Source organism: Bubalus bubalis, chromosome 8, assembly GCF_019923935.1.
Source record: "Bubalus bubalis isolate 160015118507 breed Murrah chromosome 8, NDDB_SH_1, whole genome shotgun sequence".
Taxonomy (NCBI): domain Eukaryota; kingdom Metazoa; phylum Chordata; class Mammalia; order Artiodactyla; family Bovidae; genus Bubalus; species Bubalus bubalis.
Genome location: NC_059164.1, coordinates 30,521,569 through 30,538,177, shown reverse-complemented (window position 1 = coordinate 30,538,177; position 16,609 = coordinate 30,521,569). Strand labels below are relative to the sequence as shown.

The 16,609-nt window shown below is 44.7% G+C and overlaps 1 protein-coding gene across 3 annotated transcripts in view; it reads left to right on the top strand.

The window, feature by feature from the left end:
* RAPGEF5 (Rap guanine nucleotide exchange factor 5) overlaps positions 1 to 15,592 on the top strand; it is a 236,156-nt gene extending 220,564 nt beyond the window's left edge. For all 3 annotated transcript variants that reach the window (XM_044946529.2, XM_006074858.4, XM_044946530.2), the window contains exons 24-26: positions 2,662 to 2,726; positions 8,348 to 8,402; positions 11,164 to 15,592. In XM_044946529.2, the coding sequence (XP_044802464.1) occupies positions 2,662 to 2,726; positions 8,348 to 8,402; positions 11,164 to 11,282 (239 nt within the window). In that variant the 3' untranslated portion in view covers positions 11,283 to 15,592. The remainder of the gene's footprint in view (positions 1 to 2,661; positions 2,727 to 8,347; positions 8,403 to 11,163) is intronic.
* Positions 15,593 to 16,609: the final 1,017 nt, after the last annotated feature.

The window sequence follows — 16,609 nt, the reverse complement described above, 5'->3', positions numbered from 1 at the left end:
TGTATCTTCAAGCAGATTGTTATTGCAGATTTGTGGAGTTGTGTAAATAAAAGGAAGATTGAGGTGCTTCCATGTTTTTCCTTCTTTTTCACCTGCCATCTCTTCAAATGGAGTTAGTTCATCCCCAGTCCTGTTATATAAAATGTTAGGAACATGTCTGGGTGTTTCCAGATAAAGGGGTCTGGCAGGTACTCATTTCAGGCACTGTACTTGGTGGGGACCCTCAACGGCTTCACAGCCCACCCATGACTTAGGTTGTGAGACTCCAGTTTTTTAGTTCAACCACCTATTGAACTCAAACTTCCTAATGACACACTTGTCAGTCACCTGCATCAAAACCTGCAGCCATTTTGACCCCTTTCTCCTGGGCAGCAGCCCCTCTTCTCCCCCTACCTGGCCAGACATACCTTGCCTGCCTCATCCTCATGTCAGCATCAGCCTGCCAGCCCCCACCGTCAGGAGAGCCTCCTTCCTCATGTGCTGACCTGGACAAGTCCTTGAGAGCTGGGGATAAGCAAGACCGCCCAGGCAGAGGAGAGGGAAGAGACAGAATGAGCGACAAAGGAAACAGTAAAATTTGCAGAAGCCCCCACATCCAGTGAATTTAGCAAATTTACTGAAATAGAAGATAAGAAATGTCTAAGTCCTTCCGAGTACCAGAGAGGCACCGTGGTGAGAGGAAGCGGGCCGCCCAGGCTCTCGTTCTAGCTCCGAGACGCAGAGCTGTGGTCGTGAGCCGGCTGTGCTCCATCCGCCTTTGGACTGTTGTTTCTTCACATTCTTTCCTGCTTAACTTTACCTTATACTCTTTTGTGAGTATTAAATGAGTTAGTGCCATGTCTGACACTGATGATAAATATAAGCTGTATTATGATCCTCATCTTGGGAACATAGGGTGGGGATGACAAGCCTTGGAACACCGGGGAAGTGGTCCAAGAACTCGGACAGGGCATTTGTAACCTGAATTCTCCGGGAGTGAGGAGATACCAGGCTCCTAGGTGGAGTTTAAGGTAAACAGTGTGCACACAGTGCTTTGCTTGCTGTACAGAAAGAATACAAGTTAGCTGTGTTAGCTGCTCTTTCTCTAAATATTGTGTCAGAGATATAAAGCTTGCAATTCTATTCTGAAAGCAAAACAGTGAAAGATAATAAAATAACCAGAGAGCTCGTCAGATGACTGTGTAATGGTGAATTGTTTTCTTGCTCAGACATCAGTTTAAAAAAAGAAAGAAAAAACCTTAGGAAAACCTTGCAGTCCGGTGGGGTGGAAACTGTGTATAAAGGATGCCTTGAGAAAAGGGTTGTATCAGTGTATTGTGTGATTGGTCTCGCCCTCTGGTGGCCAGTTTAAAGCTCAGCAGCTAAGTGTGTTTCAGGCCAATTTCCCAAGCACCTGCCTTGTAATTACCCCATAGTGAAGTGAAGTCGCTCAGTGAGTCTGTGATCCCATGGAGTGTAGTCTACCAGGCTTCTCTGTCCATGGGATATTCCAGGCAAGAGTACTGGAGTGGGTTGCCATTTCCTTCTCCAGGGGATCTTCCTGACCCAGGGATTGAACCCAGGTCTCCTGCATTGCAGGCAGACGCTTTACCCTCTAAGCCACCAGGGAAGCCCTCCATACGGACCAGCAGAATCAAAGTCTTGACTAAATGCAAATACTTTCCCTTTCTATTTAGAGGAATTTAATCTGTTCACCTCTGTCTTTTATATCATGTCATTTTAAGAAGATTTTTGAAAATGGTTTTCATTTGGTTTGCCCTGCATGTCTGTGATATAACATGATTATTTGCACACTTTAAATTGTAGTATATTTCTTACTTTGATTCTTGTCTGTGAGGATTCCCTAAGGTTCAGTCACTCACCCTCTGGTTTGAGTTTTTATAAGTCACCCCCCTTTGGAGCTTTAGCTGCTGTCACTGTTGCTAGTCCCCGTCTTTTGAAGAAGCATTCCTGTAAGTTTTGCAACCAAAGGGAGGTTTTTACTTGAATGTCTCCTGTCACTTCAAATGCAGCGAGGCGCAAGTCGAATGTCACACTCCCTCCTCTGACAATGCATCTTCTCCTCCCTCCCTTACGTTGTTTTCATCAGTGACCCTGGCTTTCCAGTGGTTGAATAGACCCAGAAACCTCGTCATTTCTAACCTGTCCCTTTCCTCACTCACTTTGGATAACCACACCAGCCCTGGCTTTTAGAACCAGAAATCTAAGTTTGAACATCCACAACTAAACCTCGATGTTTTAAGTAACGCAGACCCCATTCACTTTACCAGGGATTGTTAAAAAGCAAATACATAAATATCAAAATAATTTTTGTTGTTGGGTATTCAGTTCTTTTCTGTTCACTGCTCTGGCCTAAAAACATAATGGACCAGTTAAGCTGTAGAATAGTGTTAGCTTATGTTAAGTGGGTTGAAGTCAAAGCCTACAGTGTAAGAGCAAGATACACACTGTGAATGCTAGAATGTTGCCTCCACACACATAAATTATGCCCTCTCATATTGCATCCTGTACAGAGTCAGCTCCAAGTTGCCTGGTCTAATGCGGGAAATAATCCATAATGTTGAAGAAAAATTAATAAGCTGCCCTGCATCTACACCTCTCCAGCCCTGACTCATGACCTGTTCCTAATGGTACATGCATCTTCTTGTTTTTAATTTTCAGATGTAACGTTCATTCATGAGGGAAATAAAACATTTCTGGATAATCTTGTCAACTTTGAAAAACTGGTAGGTAAAATTTCACTGTTTCTCTTTTTACCCACTCTAAGGGAAATGCGTACTTTCCTTGCTCTGGGAGACGACGTTCTCTGCTGAACTGGTGGTGATTTATTTGCTGCATGTTATGTACTGTCAATAAAATGCATCCCAATTAAAAAGAAGTAAGTGTGCTGCCAAGGTTTTGAGAGCCAATTATGAACATCTGCTTTTTATTTTTGAAAATGGAACTTCATTAGATTAACACCAGTGGTTGAGTGTATGTATCTGAACTAGAACTAAAGTGGTAAGGTTCCTGTCAGCAGGAATTCACACTCGTAAGGTTGAGCCTTGTGGCTTTAAAGGCGTCCTCCTGTGTCTTGGCAAGCACTGCTCCTCCTCCTGGGGAGGTATGTCCTTTATGGATCTGAAGGTAGAATTTGTCGGGTCTGCCTGGGAAAGGAAGGACCACCCATTTATCAGCCTGTGGGCAGGTGATACCACTATGTGAGACCACCTCATGCAAAGTGAGAAAGTGAGCCCGTGAGAAGGGGCCCCCCAGCGAGCCCCTTCTTACACATTCCTGAAATGCCTCTTCCTGGCCGTTCCTGGGTGCTCTGTCATGCAGCAGGCTCCTCCTAGCCTTTCTCACCAGCTGAGGGCAGAGGCGGAGTTGCCTGTAAGGGCTGAGCAACTGTGAAATCGGACTGCTCCAAGGAGACCCTGTTGACTACAAGAATGGATTTGTTTGACAGATGAACTTTCGTGTCAGAGATGAGCCTGCCATGCATGATTAAAGATGATATCAGTGACCCCTGTCCATAGACCCTGACCTTTGAGTGACCTTTTTAGTAATGGTAATGGATTCGTGTGAACTCTCAGGAATGGGCCCCTGGTTCCCTGTGAGACCAGGTCAGGCATTTGAGAGAAGGTTGAGTGAGTTGGGGGGCCATAGACCATAACCAAAGAACAGTACCAGCTGATGAGTCCAAACAAGGTTTAGCCTCTGACCTTTGCCTCCTAGGCGCCCAGCTCTAACTGTGAGTAACTCACTCACACGGGAGGAGATGGCACGGTGTCAGTGCAGGCAGCCCTTGTACAACCTGAAAACCCAAGCAGCTGGGATCTGGAAGACTGACATCTTAGGGTATCTTGCCATAGCTCTGTTTTAATAATTTGAGGATGATCGCTTTCTGGGTAGTTAGTGTTTAAGTGGACACGTCCATAACTTTTCAAGTCTCTCCCAACACTATGTGCTTTGGAATTGAGCTCAGTTATTTTAGATACTTCAGTCAAACCAATGCAGCCTGAAATAGATAGATATATATATTTTTTGAAATAGATATTTAAAGTATTGAGTCTTCTTGTATTAAAAGTATTATTTTTGTATTAAAAATATTATTTTTTAGAGATTTGTTCTGTGTCACCCAGTAATGTTCTGAAGATCCCAGGGCCTATTTGTGGCCTTAGACTGTAGGCAGCAACACACTAGCCTGATGGTGGGTTGTCTCCAGTGTTTGATATTAATGAAATAACCACAGGAGTATGAAGCTGCTGGTCAATATTTATTTCAAATCTTGGCCAACGCCTCCACTTAAGAACGCCAGATAAGCTTGGGTGAGCGTGTGTGAAGAGGAGGGGCAAGGTGTGAAACACCAAGGGGCGTTTCCTCTGAGGGTCTCCTGCCCCTCACCCTGAGGAACCCATGGGAACACAGGAGAGCAGGAGGCGCTCGGTACACGCTGAGTTTGTCTCTTGTGAAAGGTAGACTGGTGGTTGACCCTCTTCCTAAACGGGACCAGTGACTCAAGTTCATTGTGTCATTTCCTCTCAGATGGAGCTCTCCAAGTGAGGGAACAATTTGAAAAATGCACAGATTGGAAAGAGCAGTAGAAGGCTTCCTGCACCCTCTCTATTTCACTCTGACCAGTGTCTCTGGTCTTCCCTGGCTTTTTCCAGTAGAAGCCTTTTGATGCCAACCAACATAGTCTAGGGCCTTGCTTTCACAGAGACAAGACTTCAGACTGGCCATAGGACTTCTCTTAGGGTCAATACTGTATGTACCCTTAATATTTTAATAAAGCTTAGTGAAATAATGAGGTATAAACAGGTAATCTTTCATTTTAAATTTTAAATTGTTGAAGAGAACTCTTACTAAACAGCTGGCTAGAAGATAAGCGCAGTTATCCATGTGTGCAGCAGGCCCTTGTCGCACCGCGTACCCGTCACATACTCGGCTAGCACATCATTTCTAAAGGGAGCAGATTTTGTAGCGTCACTGAGTTCCTGGTCCTCAAAGCAGATGGCACTTAAGAAGCAGTATGCTGACCCCTCCTCCTTGCACAGAGAATTCAGGGTGAAGTCAGAATTTTTTTCTGGAAGGACAAAACTCTATTTTACATTGTTTAAAGCCCTATGTTTTACTGGGATGCCAGAGAATGAAACTGAATTTCCTACTAGAGTCAGTAGTTCCAGCGTGTTTCTTAGCAAAAGACAGGGTTTCACTTAAGCTAAAATAGTATCATCTTTCACAATAATGAACCAGCAGATCCTAACTGGATTAACTTGTGGGAAGCCAATTCCTTATGATGGATATATTAGCCAGCAAGCAGATAATTCAGTGTATTATCTTTATCAGGCTGATCCCAGCCAACGCATTAGATCAGAGAACAGAGAAGGCTCAGAAGTGCTTCATTGGATGTAATAAGTTTTCTATTGTTCCCCTCGCTGCCTTAGCGGCTCCAAACGTATCAGCCTCAAACCATTAAATAATAAAGAAAAAAATGCATTCTTCTATATTTCTCTTTATCCCTCAATGTTAAGACATCATCCTTCATTGTAGCTGTTCCCTCCCACTTCGGAAAACCTGAAGATGAGATCTGGGCTCAGGTTGCGGTGCTGCCCTGAGTACCAGCCTTGCATCAGCTGTGCGCATGGCCCGTGATAGGGATCGAGGTGACGCCACACCTTAAAACAGCGAGAGAGCGGTCCTGGGAATAGTGGGAAAATTGGGGGAAGGAAATTTAACAATACATTCACAGACATGAGTCAGGTCTCATTTCCTTTACAGTTGCAACTCGGGCTGCTGCTGTGATCACTGTCCCATTTAATTTTTTCACTATTGAGTAGAAATACAATAGAAATGCAGCCCATGAGAACAATCTAATAAGTAGGTCATATTCAAATAATGTTTCTGGAGGTCTGCTGCATTTTAAGTAATTGTTTTAGTGTCAACGTTATTACGTTAGCCATAATTTGTTGAGGGTTTGCTGCCTATAGATTACCCTGTGTTCAGTGCCTGTGGGCAGGACATGAAAAATGATGGCCCAAGGTCCCAACTGCTGTGTATAAAATAAATACTATATACAGATGTATTGTACAACACAGATGAATATAGCCAATATTTTATAATAACTTTAGATGGAGTATAATCTATAAAAATTTTGAATCACTGTGTTGTCTACCTGAAACTATTGTAATACTGTAAATCACTATATTTCAATTAGTAAGAAAAAGATGATACCCACTTAGGAAGGTTTGGAGGACCAGATTATGAATAATGTTGATTCTGGAATTATAGGGTGATGTTTGAATTTTGTATGAAACGGCGTATGGAGTCACTGTAGACTTGCAGAGCGTGGGAACAGGATGACAGATGTTTGGAGATTATTCTGCCAACTGCACAGGAGGAAGTGTAGTGGAGATTGGTCTTGTCCTAAATGCTGTCTTTCCTTTGCCATGGAAAATTGACTATGGTAGAGCGAGCTGGAAGGCAGTGCAGGCACACGAGTATGAGACGAGGGGTCTTGTCAACAGGAAGGAGCTGCGTAAGAAACCTTTCCCTGGAGATGAAAAGAACTTTCTAGAACTTTAGGAATTAAAGCAGAAAACTGAAGACTAGGAAAGGGAATGTAAACAATAAGCAGGGAACAGTCTCTGTAAAGATATTGATGTTTTAGAAGATGTTTGTCTGTCATAAACATCCCCTTTCCTATCACCATTTGAGTTTCTTGAGTCCTTGATTCCACAAAATGCCTGCATCCGTTCAGCAGGTGTGTGTGAGGCTGCGTATGTGCTGTATGGTAGGTGCTGGGGCCGCAAGGCCCTCTTGTGGTAGCTGGTCTAGAGAGGAGGAAAGTCCCACCCTGATCACACCACAAGCCCAGTAAACACTGTACCCAGAGTGGCGGGGAGGTGGAGAATGGAGCCTTCCGAGTCCAGAAGGGAGACCTCAGAAAGACTTCCTGGGGAGGAGGTGAAACTTCTGAAGTGAAACCTGCCTTCCAAATGTGGACAGGTAGGTTGAGGTTGGACATGCTGCATTTTTAAAAATATATTATCTTTTAAATATTCTTTTTTTTCCTTTTATTTGAGGTATAGTTGGTATACAATAGTATATAAGTTATAGGTGTACAACTTTGTGATTCATAATTTTTAAAGGTTCTACCCCATTTATAGTTGTTATAAAATATTGGCCATGTTCTCTATGTTGTACTATATCCTTGTAGTTTATTTATTTTACGTGTAATAATGTGGACTCCTTAATCCCCTTCCCCTATCTTGCCTCTCCCTCCTTCCCCTCCAACTGGTGACCAACTGCTAGTTTACTCTCTATTTCTGTGAATCTGTTGTATTTTGTTATATTCACTAGTTTATTTTTTAGACTCCACGTATAAGTGATATCATACAGTGTTTGTCTTTCTCCCTCCAAGTCCATCCATATTGTTGCAGATGGCAAAATTGCATTCTTTTTACTGAGTCGTATTCCATTGTATGTATGTATATATGTCACGGCATCGTTATCCACTCACCAGCTGATGGACACTTAGGTCACTTCCTTATCTTGGCAACTGTGAATAATGCTGCTGTGAATGTTGGGGTGCATATGTCTTTTGAATTAGTATTCATTTGCTTCAGATGTAGACCCAGGAGTGAAATTGCTGGATATGATAGCTCTGTTTTTAGTTTTTTGAGGAACCTCTATACTGTTTTCCATAGCGGCTGCCCCAGTTTACATTCCCTCCGACAGTGTGCATGGGCTCCCTTTTTTCATGTCCTCAGCAACGTTTGTGGTCTTTATGTTAGCCATTCTGACAGGTGTGAGGTAGTATCTCCTTGCGGTTTTGATTTGCATTTCTCTGATGATTAACGATATGACTGAAGCGACTTAGCAGCAGATGATTAACAGTGTTGGAACATCTTTTCATACGCTGTCAGCCATCTGTATGTCATCCTTGGAAAAATGTCTATTCAGGTCGTCAGCTCGTTTTGTAATTGGGTTGTCTGTTTTCTTGATGTTGAGTTATATGAGCTCTTTATATATTTTGCATATTAACTCCTTATCAGTCATAGTATTTACAGGTATTTTCTTGTGTTAAGTAGGTTGTTTTGTGCTGTGTTCTTTACAGTATGTTTTTACAAGTCTTGGTTAGAATCTGTGCAACTGGGGTTGAGAGCCACTATTTCTGCACACAAGGTCTGGATATTCTTTTGTAATCCAAACTCAGTATACTCAATTAAAGCCAGGTCTAGCGCCAAATACAGCTCTTCTGTGTACATCCAGTGGGATTAGACCATTCAGCCCTGCAGCACTGCTACTTCAGCGACACCAGAAATGAGCCTTCCACTCATGTGCTTCCTCTCTTGCCTTTCAGCACATGATCGCCGACACTGTCCGAACCCTGAGACACTGCAGGACCAACCAGTTTGGTGAGTCGTTGAAGCTGGTTACGGAATGTTCATTTATCACGCATTGGTACAGACTGTGGCCATTTCACAAGTATTTGCTGATAGAAAATTTAAACAGGTGGTAAAATGTAATATTCACATCATATGCATGTATTGTATTTCTCCGTCTCATCACTGCATGTTTGGGATAGAGAGTAAGACAAGAAATGGCAGCTCTTCATCCTGCCCCAGCAGCAGGTTTTCACTGCACAGTGTGACTTAAAACTATCAGAAGCTCTCACTCCAGCGCCCGCCCCTGAACGTTTTGTTTGCTCGTCCTCTGGCTCAGAATGACCTGTGGGCTTATCAGGGGTGACCCTGTCCTTCACCTCCCTGCCTGGAGCCTTCCTGGAATAGGAATATAGTTTGTAAAAGTGCCCAAGGTAGTCTTCCAGAATCCTTTCTCTTCTCCAGTGAAAACTTCCTGTCTGGAGCATCCTTTCACTGAAAAAGTGTTTTTCTGAGCTCTTTTGTAGATTCCCCACTGAGACTAATGTATGTAGGAATATTTGTTTCCTTTTAAGTCTCAGGAATAATTTACATTATGTTTAAATGATGTTAAGACTTTGCAGGAAGGAAGGAAATTGAAATGTATTGAGTTCAGGGAGCTTTCACATAGGCAGTGGAATCCTGACCCCAGGGCTAGTGAATGGTTACTGACTCTGTGGATACAGAACAGAAGACCCCGGCTCTGAGAGGCTGACTCACTCGGCCGTTCCTCAGACCGCCTGGCTGGTACCCTTTCCTTCACTTTGCACAGACTTTAGAGATAAAAAGGCAGTTTTTTGTTTTTTTTTTTTAAAGACAGAGTTCATAATTATAAATCAATCAGAAGTGACCACTAAGTAAAACCTAATTTTAAATAATACATACTCATTGTAAACCAATGTTTTTCAACAATACAGAACTGTAAAGTAAAATGATCAGAGTCCTCCTTCCTAAGGAAAATATTGCTAACATTTTGGTACGTATTCTTTAAGAATTTTCTTTCCGTTACATACTCTTAAGAATTTTCTTTCCGTTTCCAGTCTTGAGTAGCTTTATTGTCCTCCAACAAAGCAGTTGGAGTGAACTTCTGAGTGAATTATGAAATTTCTACTTGAAAGAGAATTATAAATACAGGACCTAATCTTCTAAATGTTCACATCAGCAAATACTATTTGATACATGCTTTTATAATTCTCCATTAACTACTCAAGTATAATGCAGTTTCAATAGAAATTGCTAAGAACATTGTCATGGAGATTCATTCAAAGGTATAAGCATAATATTGCTGATGAGTAAAGGATTTGTATTTCTTTCACCCTCCTTTGCTTCCCAGGCATTTTTGGGTTCTCAGCAAATTCTGGGGCCTCGGTCTCACTTGCCAAGGGCTTCTGGTCTATATACACTGCACATGTGGGCAGGAGGGTTAGCGCAGTGTGGCTGGCCTTGACCTTGCAGTCAACCTCCCATCACCAGAGAATAAGTCTGCAAGGCACAAAGCAAAGGAGAAATTTTAATGACCGTCAGGCCATTTGGTGTTTTGTATTTACCTATCTTTAAAAATCAAGTTTGGAACTGAATTACCTAAATTCATTTTGACAGTTTATATAGGCAGGGTTAACCAACGTCAGCACTTGGAAAGCCACTTTGAATTACAGAGTTCCCTGCAAAGGTCATGCATCATGGCTAAGGACTACAAGCCATCCATAATATGCACACCTTAAGTTATTTCCTTAGAAAACATATCTGTCACAGAGGAGGGGAAAAATAGGTTTTCCCCAATAGAAAAAATTTCTGCATTAGAATGCTCAGCTTCCTGAGGGCCTTTTCCTTCTGCTCAAGCTGAACTCACCCCCTGCTTCTCCATCTGAAACCCCATGGATCATGGAGGCTCACAGTTCAGCCCATCTCCACAGGCCATGAGGGGGGGGTTTTCGTTTGCTTGTTTTTGACTACGGCAAGTGGGCTGCCCCATTGTCCAGGCTACTTCATCTCTGGTTCCTTACCACAGCTGCCAGCAGCATGGCAGGCAGGGTTCACAGTGCGCCAGAGCCTCTTGCGGCCCTTGGTCTGCTGGACGTTTGGGAGTAGGAACCCCCTTGCCTTGTCTTTTGCTGGGCAAATGTCAGCCCATCCACACACTTCCTGAACCTGCTTTGCCTGTTAACCAGACTGTCAGTTCACTTCAGCAATGTCTGTTCACTCAGTTGCTCCCTTAAATCCTGCACCCCCCCCCCCCCCCCGCAAAAAAAAGGACACCAAAAAATTATATGAAATAGTTAAAAAAATAAAATACTATTGTGTCCATGTAGTCACCAGATTAGCAGTGATTTCTGACAGTTCCAGCCTATGCAAGAGCCTGTAAAGGCCATTTAGTGGGGAGCCAAGACCTGGACCTGGGGGCCTTGTGGTCTGGGCTCCAGTCCCGCTCTGCCACTTACCTGCCGTTTCTGTGCTGTTTCCCGTTTGGGGGTGAAGATCATAACAACCACTAAATACTATATCATGTGAGGAGACATCACTCTCTCTATCAGGGTTGGTAAAACATATCTTGCCAGTCTAATCACCTCACCTGAGGAATCTAGTCTGAGCCCAGAAAGCATCTACGTGATTAGCAAACAGACATCTCTTCTGGGATTATGACAAATGAGGGTCAACCTTCTGGAGTTACACTGTATCTTCATGCAGGGTTTTACTGGTATTTAGAAATAGCTTACTGCTCTCATGAGATTGACTTTTTCCCCCTTCCCCAACATAGGAGGTGACGTATCTCCAAAAGAGCACCCGGAGCTAAAGTCGTACGTGCATCACCTGTACATCATTGACAGCCAGCAAGCCCTGTTCGAGCTCTCGCACAGGATCGAGCCGCGGGTATGAGCCCCACCACGCACTGCCTCGCCTCCCCCGGAACCGCAGCGCCAAGCGTGTTATGTTCCTGCGAGAAAAGTTGCTGAGTTTTATCAGCGTATCACAATAAGATGCACACAGCAAAGCCAGCCAGAATGTGCTCAGGAAGTGATGTCAGCCACCTGAGTTGGGGAGAGGCTGCTATCGAAAGAAGACGGCAGAAGAGGCAGAAACTTTCTCGAAATGAGAAGTCTGGCTTTTTAGGATCACCGCGTTGAGCCAATCCATTGTTCACTTTGCGACGTGCCAGCGTCAAGGCAGGAGGCCGCCCCTTGTCCTGCGGTGACCAGACAGCTCAGTTAGAGTGCACAGGAGCCAGAGGGGAGCTTTACTTGGCCTGGCAGTAGATGGCTGTGTATAGGCTGTCAGAGTAGGAGCTCGTTTGAACACTCAAAGACAGTGATGGCATCTCTAGGTTTCTATGGAGATGGACTGGTCCCCATCGTTACAAACTAGGACATCACCAAGAGCTACTTGTGTCTAAGGAGGCAGTGAGCACTGGCAGCTGCCACCCCTGCTCTAATCTCCAGAAGAGAAACGTCGAGGCATGCATTTCTTAGCAGCTCAGTCACTTAGTGCTGTATGCTTGTGGGTAAAATTCATCTCTGCACAACTTGATTTACAACTGTAAGTGAGTTAGACTAAGTTGCTTTGCCAATACGGAAAAATAGTCATCTTTAAGAAACTGACTCACTGTTTACTTTCTGGGGATTTTCTTTACATGTACAGACAAGCTCTCATCTCTCCTCAAATACAGTACAATTTTTGACAAAAGCACAGTGCCTGCCACGTCGCGGGCACTCTGTAACTGTTTCTGGGGGTGACAGAGTCACATAAGTCCATCATCTTGCACCTGGCAGTCCCCTCGTGTTCTCACGCTTCGGCCACCTCGTGCCTACACTCTGGAATGAGAAGCACCAGTACAGGGGTGTACATGGGATTTGATCAGTGGAGCGCTTAGTGCTCCCTGGAGAAGAAGAAGGGATATAAAACAGTGGCAATGGCCTGTCTTTCAGCAGATGAAAAGAGCCCCCAGAGATCCAAATATCTGATTTATGTTGGACACTTAGAAGTCCTGTAGCCCACCTCCCAACCAAGGCAGGGGGCCCTTCTATAATTTGCCTCTTTTTTCTTCTCAAAGTCTCAGTCTTTTAGATCTCTTTTTATTTCCATTTTTAGAGATTGGGGCTCCTACGGTAAATAAGACCTCTGGCTGTTCTCACGAAATGGTTTGCCTCAACCTTCAAATGAACAAAAAAGACCTGTGGGAAACAATATTGAAATCCATCCCTGCCAGCCAGATCCTTGTCACTTCGCTTAAATACAAAGTTCCTGCTTCCCATATTAGGTCCATTCATTTCCACACGTGTGGCCCTGGAGCCCCTCTCGCCAGCCCTGCCAGCTCCTCTCCTCGGCGCCTGTGCAGAACCGCTTCCTCCTCTCATCAGCACGTCAGCACTGAGATGTGTCCAGTGCTTTCCGACACCTTCGTAGCAGTGCTGTTCCCTGGGCTTGGCAACCACGCTGACCTGGAGAGATCACTCGAAAGAACCGCATGGAGCAAATTTGGGGAGGACTTTGAGAGTCTGTCCCATTGCGTCCTTCAGTCCTGAAAATGAACAGAGCTTGACAGAAAGGCACCATCCTGGGCTGGTCCACTCAGAGAAATGCCCCAGGCAGCTGGGAATGGAATGAGACTCACTGGAAGCGATCAGAACCATCAGAACCAGGGAAAAGCGATTTCTCACGAGGCTGATCAAACAGTGAGGCGCTCCCCTTGGCGATTACTGGTGACGGTGTGGGCTGACAGCACCCGTGTGTTTTGGTCTTTTCTCTATTCTTAGGCAGTAGCATTTAGCCATTCTGATCCTGTGAGGCTGTTTTGACATCATCTCTGTGTTTTAGAGTTTGGTGATTATTCGCATTAGATTTACACTGCTCCGTCTAGAAATACTGCAGTTGCCCCAGTGGAGAGCTATTTCAGCACAGCACCTGCTGCTTGGACCTCAGCTCAGATATGTGCATGGCCAAACAAATCCACATGTACATCGGGCCTGAACAGATTCTGAGGGTGCATTTAGTTTACCCCCAAGTGGTATGAGTGGAAACAGACTGGGAAGAGAAGGGCGCTTGCCTTCTGTTTCCCCCAGTCACGGGGTGCACGTGGCTCTCGGGCTCTCCCCTAGTCATGGGGCTCATGTGGCTCTCGGGGTCTCCCCCAGTCATGGGGCACACATGGCTCTCGGGGTCTCCCCCAGTCATGGGGTTCACGTGGCTCTTGAGGTCTCCCCCAGTCATGGGGCTCACGTGGCTCTCGGGCTCTCCCCCAGTCATGGGGCTCACATGGCTCTCAGGGCAGCAAAAGGAAAGGAGGATTTTGTTCTGTTTAGATGTGCTTTTCCATCCCCATCTTCTGAAAGTCATAATCTCCAAATCTTCTGAAATTTAACAACAGTCTCCAGAGGTTTCTCTGGCAGCAGGTCTCAGAAATTTCAGAAGCACTGAGAAGGCCTGAATCTGGAACTGAAGGATTCAAGCAGGATCATGGGGACCAGATCAAGCTTAACATGAGACTCTTTCTAACAAGTCTGGAGTTGTCCCAGTGAGCAGGCTGCACGGAATTTAAGCTGGGTCCCTATTAATAGGGGTAGGTCATATTCCCTCACCAGGAAGATGTATAAGCTCCTTTCCAACTCTTAGATTTTCACAGTTGCATAAAATCTCCGTTCACTCTGAAACATCTCATGTATCAGCAACCTTCACCAGCGAGGAGTGCATGGGCCCTTCTAAGAGGGTTCTTTTTGCTACAGCACAACTTTCAGACAGTCCTGTGTGTCTTTGGATTTGTCAGCATTCCAGCAAACCAGCCCTCTTTAGAAATTAGCAAAGGACAGTGTGCTTGTTGATCAGTTGTGTCTGACTCTTTGTGACCCCATGAACTGTAGCCCACCAGGCTCCTCTGTCCATGGGATTCTCCAGGCAAGAGTACTGGACTGTGTAGCGCCATTCCCTTCTCCAGGATCTTCCTAAACCAGGGGCTGAACCCAGGTCTCCTGCATTGCAGGCAGATTCTTTACCATCTGAGCCACCAGGGAAGCCCCAGCAACAGTTCCCAATAGGCAAAATCATAACCATTCCAAAAATATTAAATTTTTTCATACGCATTTGCAGATGCTCCAAAGACCACAGTTTTTAAATTTACTCTGTTACAATCTGTACAATTGCTGAATGGTTGTAGTGATACTTATTATCACCTACATTTACTTTATTCTGATATCTCAGAATAAATTTATTGTCTTAGACCCCTATCCACAAGCAAGTTGGGTAGAGCATACCTGAAATTCTGAGGCATGAGGACAAAGTAAAAGCCCACCCCTCTCAATTTGTGGGGAGAGGTGTACTCACCTCTGCATAGGGAGAAGCAGTAGTGTGAAAGAGAAGGTGTTGGTGGCTTTCAATCCCTGGAGCTTGGCCTTGACGGCTGCCCTGATCCCCACCCTGTGGTTTTGTTGTGGGCATCACTCACCACAGATCCCAAGTGTCGCTGGGTGGCACAGGGAATCCAAACTAATCAGAAACTAGCGGCAGATCAGATCCACTGTGGTGGTCTAACGCGGAGTTTCTTTTAAATGCGGTCTAATGCAGAGTTTCTTTTAAATGCTTCAAAGACGTGTCCTTAAAATTTCAGCCTGCTTATTAACCAGTGAGCCATTGTGCTTAGAACCAGTGCTGGAAAAATGTTTTTTAAAATTGCCAAAAAGTTAAATGAAAATGTACTATATAAAGCAAAGCTGTATATACTAAACATTTTTTAGCAGAGTATTATTTATTTGCATAGCCTATTTATTGTATTCGTATTACACTTGTTTATTAAAGACTGGGATGAAGTCAACCAGAAGCAAGGACTCTTGAGTGCTGTGACCTTGTCAGCTTGTGTTAACAGTTAGAAGATAGAAAACCTGCGATCAGGGCGCCTACCTAACTTCTCAGGGACTACACTTCGTAGTTTTCCACCATTAGAAGAGCTGGTAAATATGAAACACTTGTGGAATTACCAGAATTGCCATTAACAGTATTTTCTTTCTCATATCTCATGCTTTCTGCTTCTGTACATATGACTGTGCTGTGTATTTATCAAAGCTAGTAAGCAATAATTTATATGTAAAAATGGCCAAGCAATATAAGGTGAAAACTTATGTAAGTTACTGTTACCTTGTATTTTCAAGTGTTTTTTTAAAAAACTGCTTTTCCAAATATAAGATTATGTTAAAGATACACTATTCACGCCTCAGAACGTCTTGCTTTGTGATGTTTGGGGACTCTATAGCCAGTGTTCTGGTACCATATTATGCTCAGATTGAAACTCAGGAATCGTTTACCCAGAGTGTGCTACAGGTAGCTGAGGAGATTCTCAGGTGGCCCATGGAAGCCAAAATCATTTATGCAGTTATCGCAGAACCTAAACATGCTGTGTTGGAAATTACGTCCTTTTCTGGGATGTGCAGAGTCCGACAACCCTCACCAGCACCTCACCCCACTCAAGTGGAATGGGGTGCTCTACCTAGCCAGCCCAGACATGGAGGGAAGCTCCAGGCCCTTGTGGGGATGCTCGAGGCCGGGGCCAGCGGCAGCACAAGAGCCGGGGTGGGATGCAGAGGGGTGGTAATGATGCTCCACAGGCTGGAAAGACATTAGACTGTCACACCAACTCTTCTCTAGCCCTTCTATACATCCTGCCCATTGGTGTCAAGCTTGGTCTCTGGCATGTGCTGATCCTTCCCTGCAGGAGGATTATGTTGGATTGGGTACCGACCAAATGTCATCCTCTGTGCAGTGAAAAAGGCAAGGAGTGACCTGTGTGGCTTGGAGACTGAAGCTTTGAGGTAGCCTGTGGCCGCCATGTCTCTTCTGCTGTGAGACCCGCAGTGCCCAGGTAGAGGTGTCTCCATCCACTGGACTCTCCAGCTTGTGGAGGATGTGTCACTTGAGGGAGAGAGAGAACACCCTCATTAGAAGCTACTGAGACTGAATGGAGGGGTGGGGTGGGCGACCCCTGGGCAGCATTTCACCACGGCTGACTAATGCAGTCTCTAGGACACCGGGGAGAATTAAGGCAACGGCAGGGCCTTTCCCAGCAGCCATGGCTCTGTGTCTCATATCTGATAAGTCTGTTTCTCCTGGAGAACCGTGTATGGGGATGGATGGCCAAGTTCAAACTACGGGAGCTATCTTTATTGCTCACATCCAACAGCCCTTGCTCATCTAGTTCTCCACCAGCTGCTGTGTCCCCACATCCC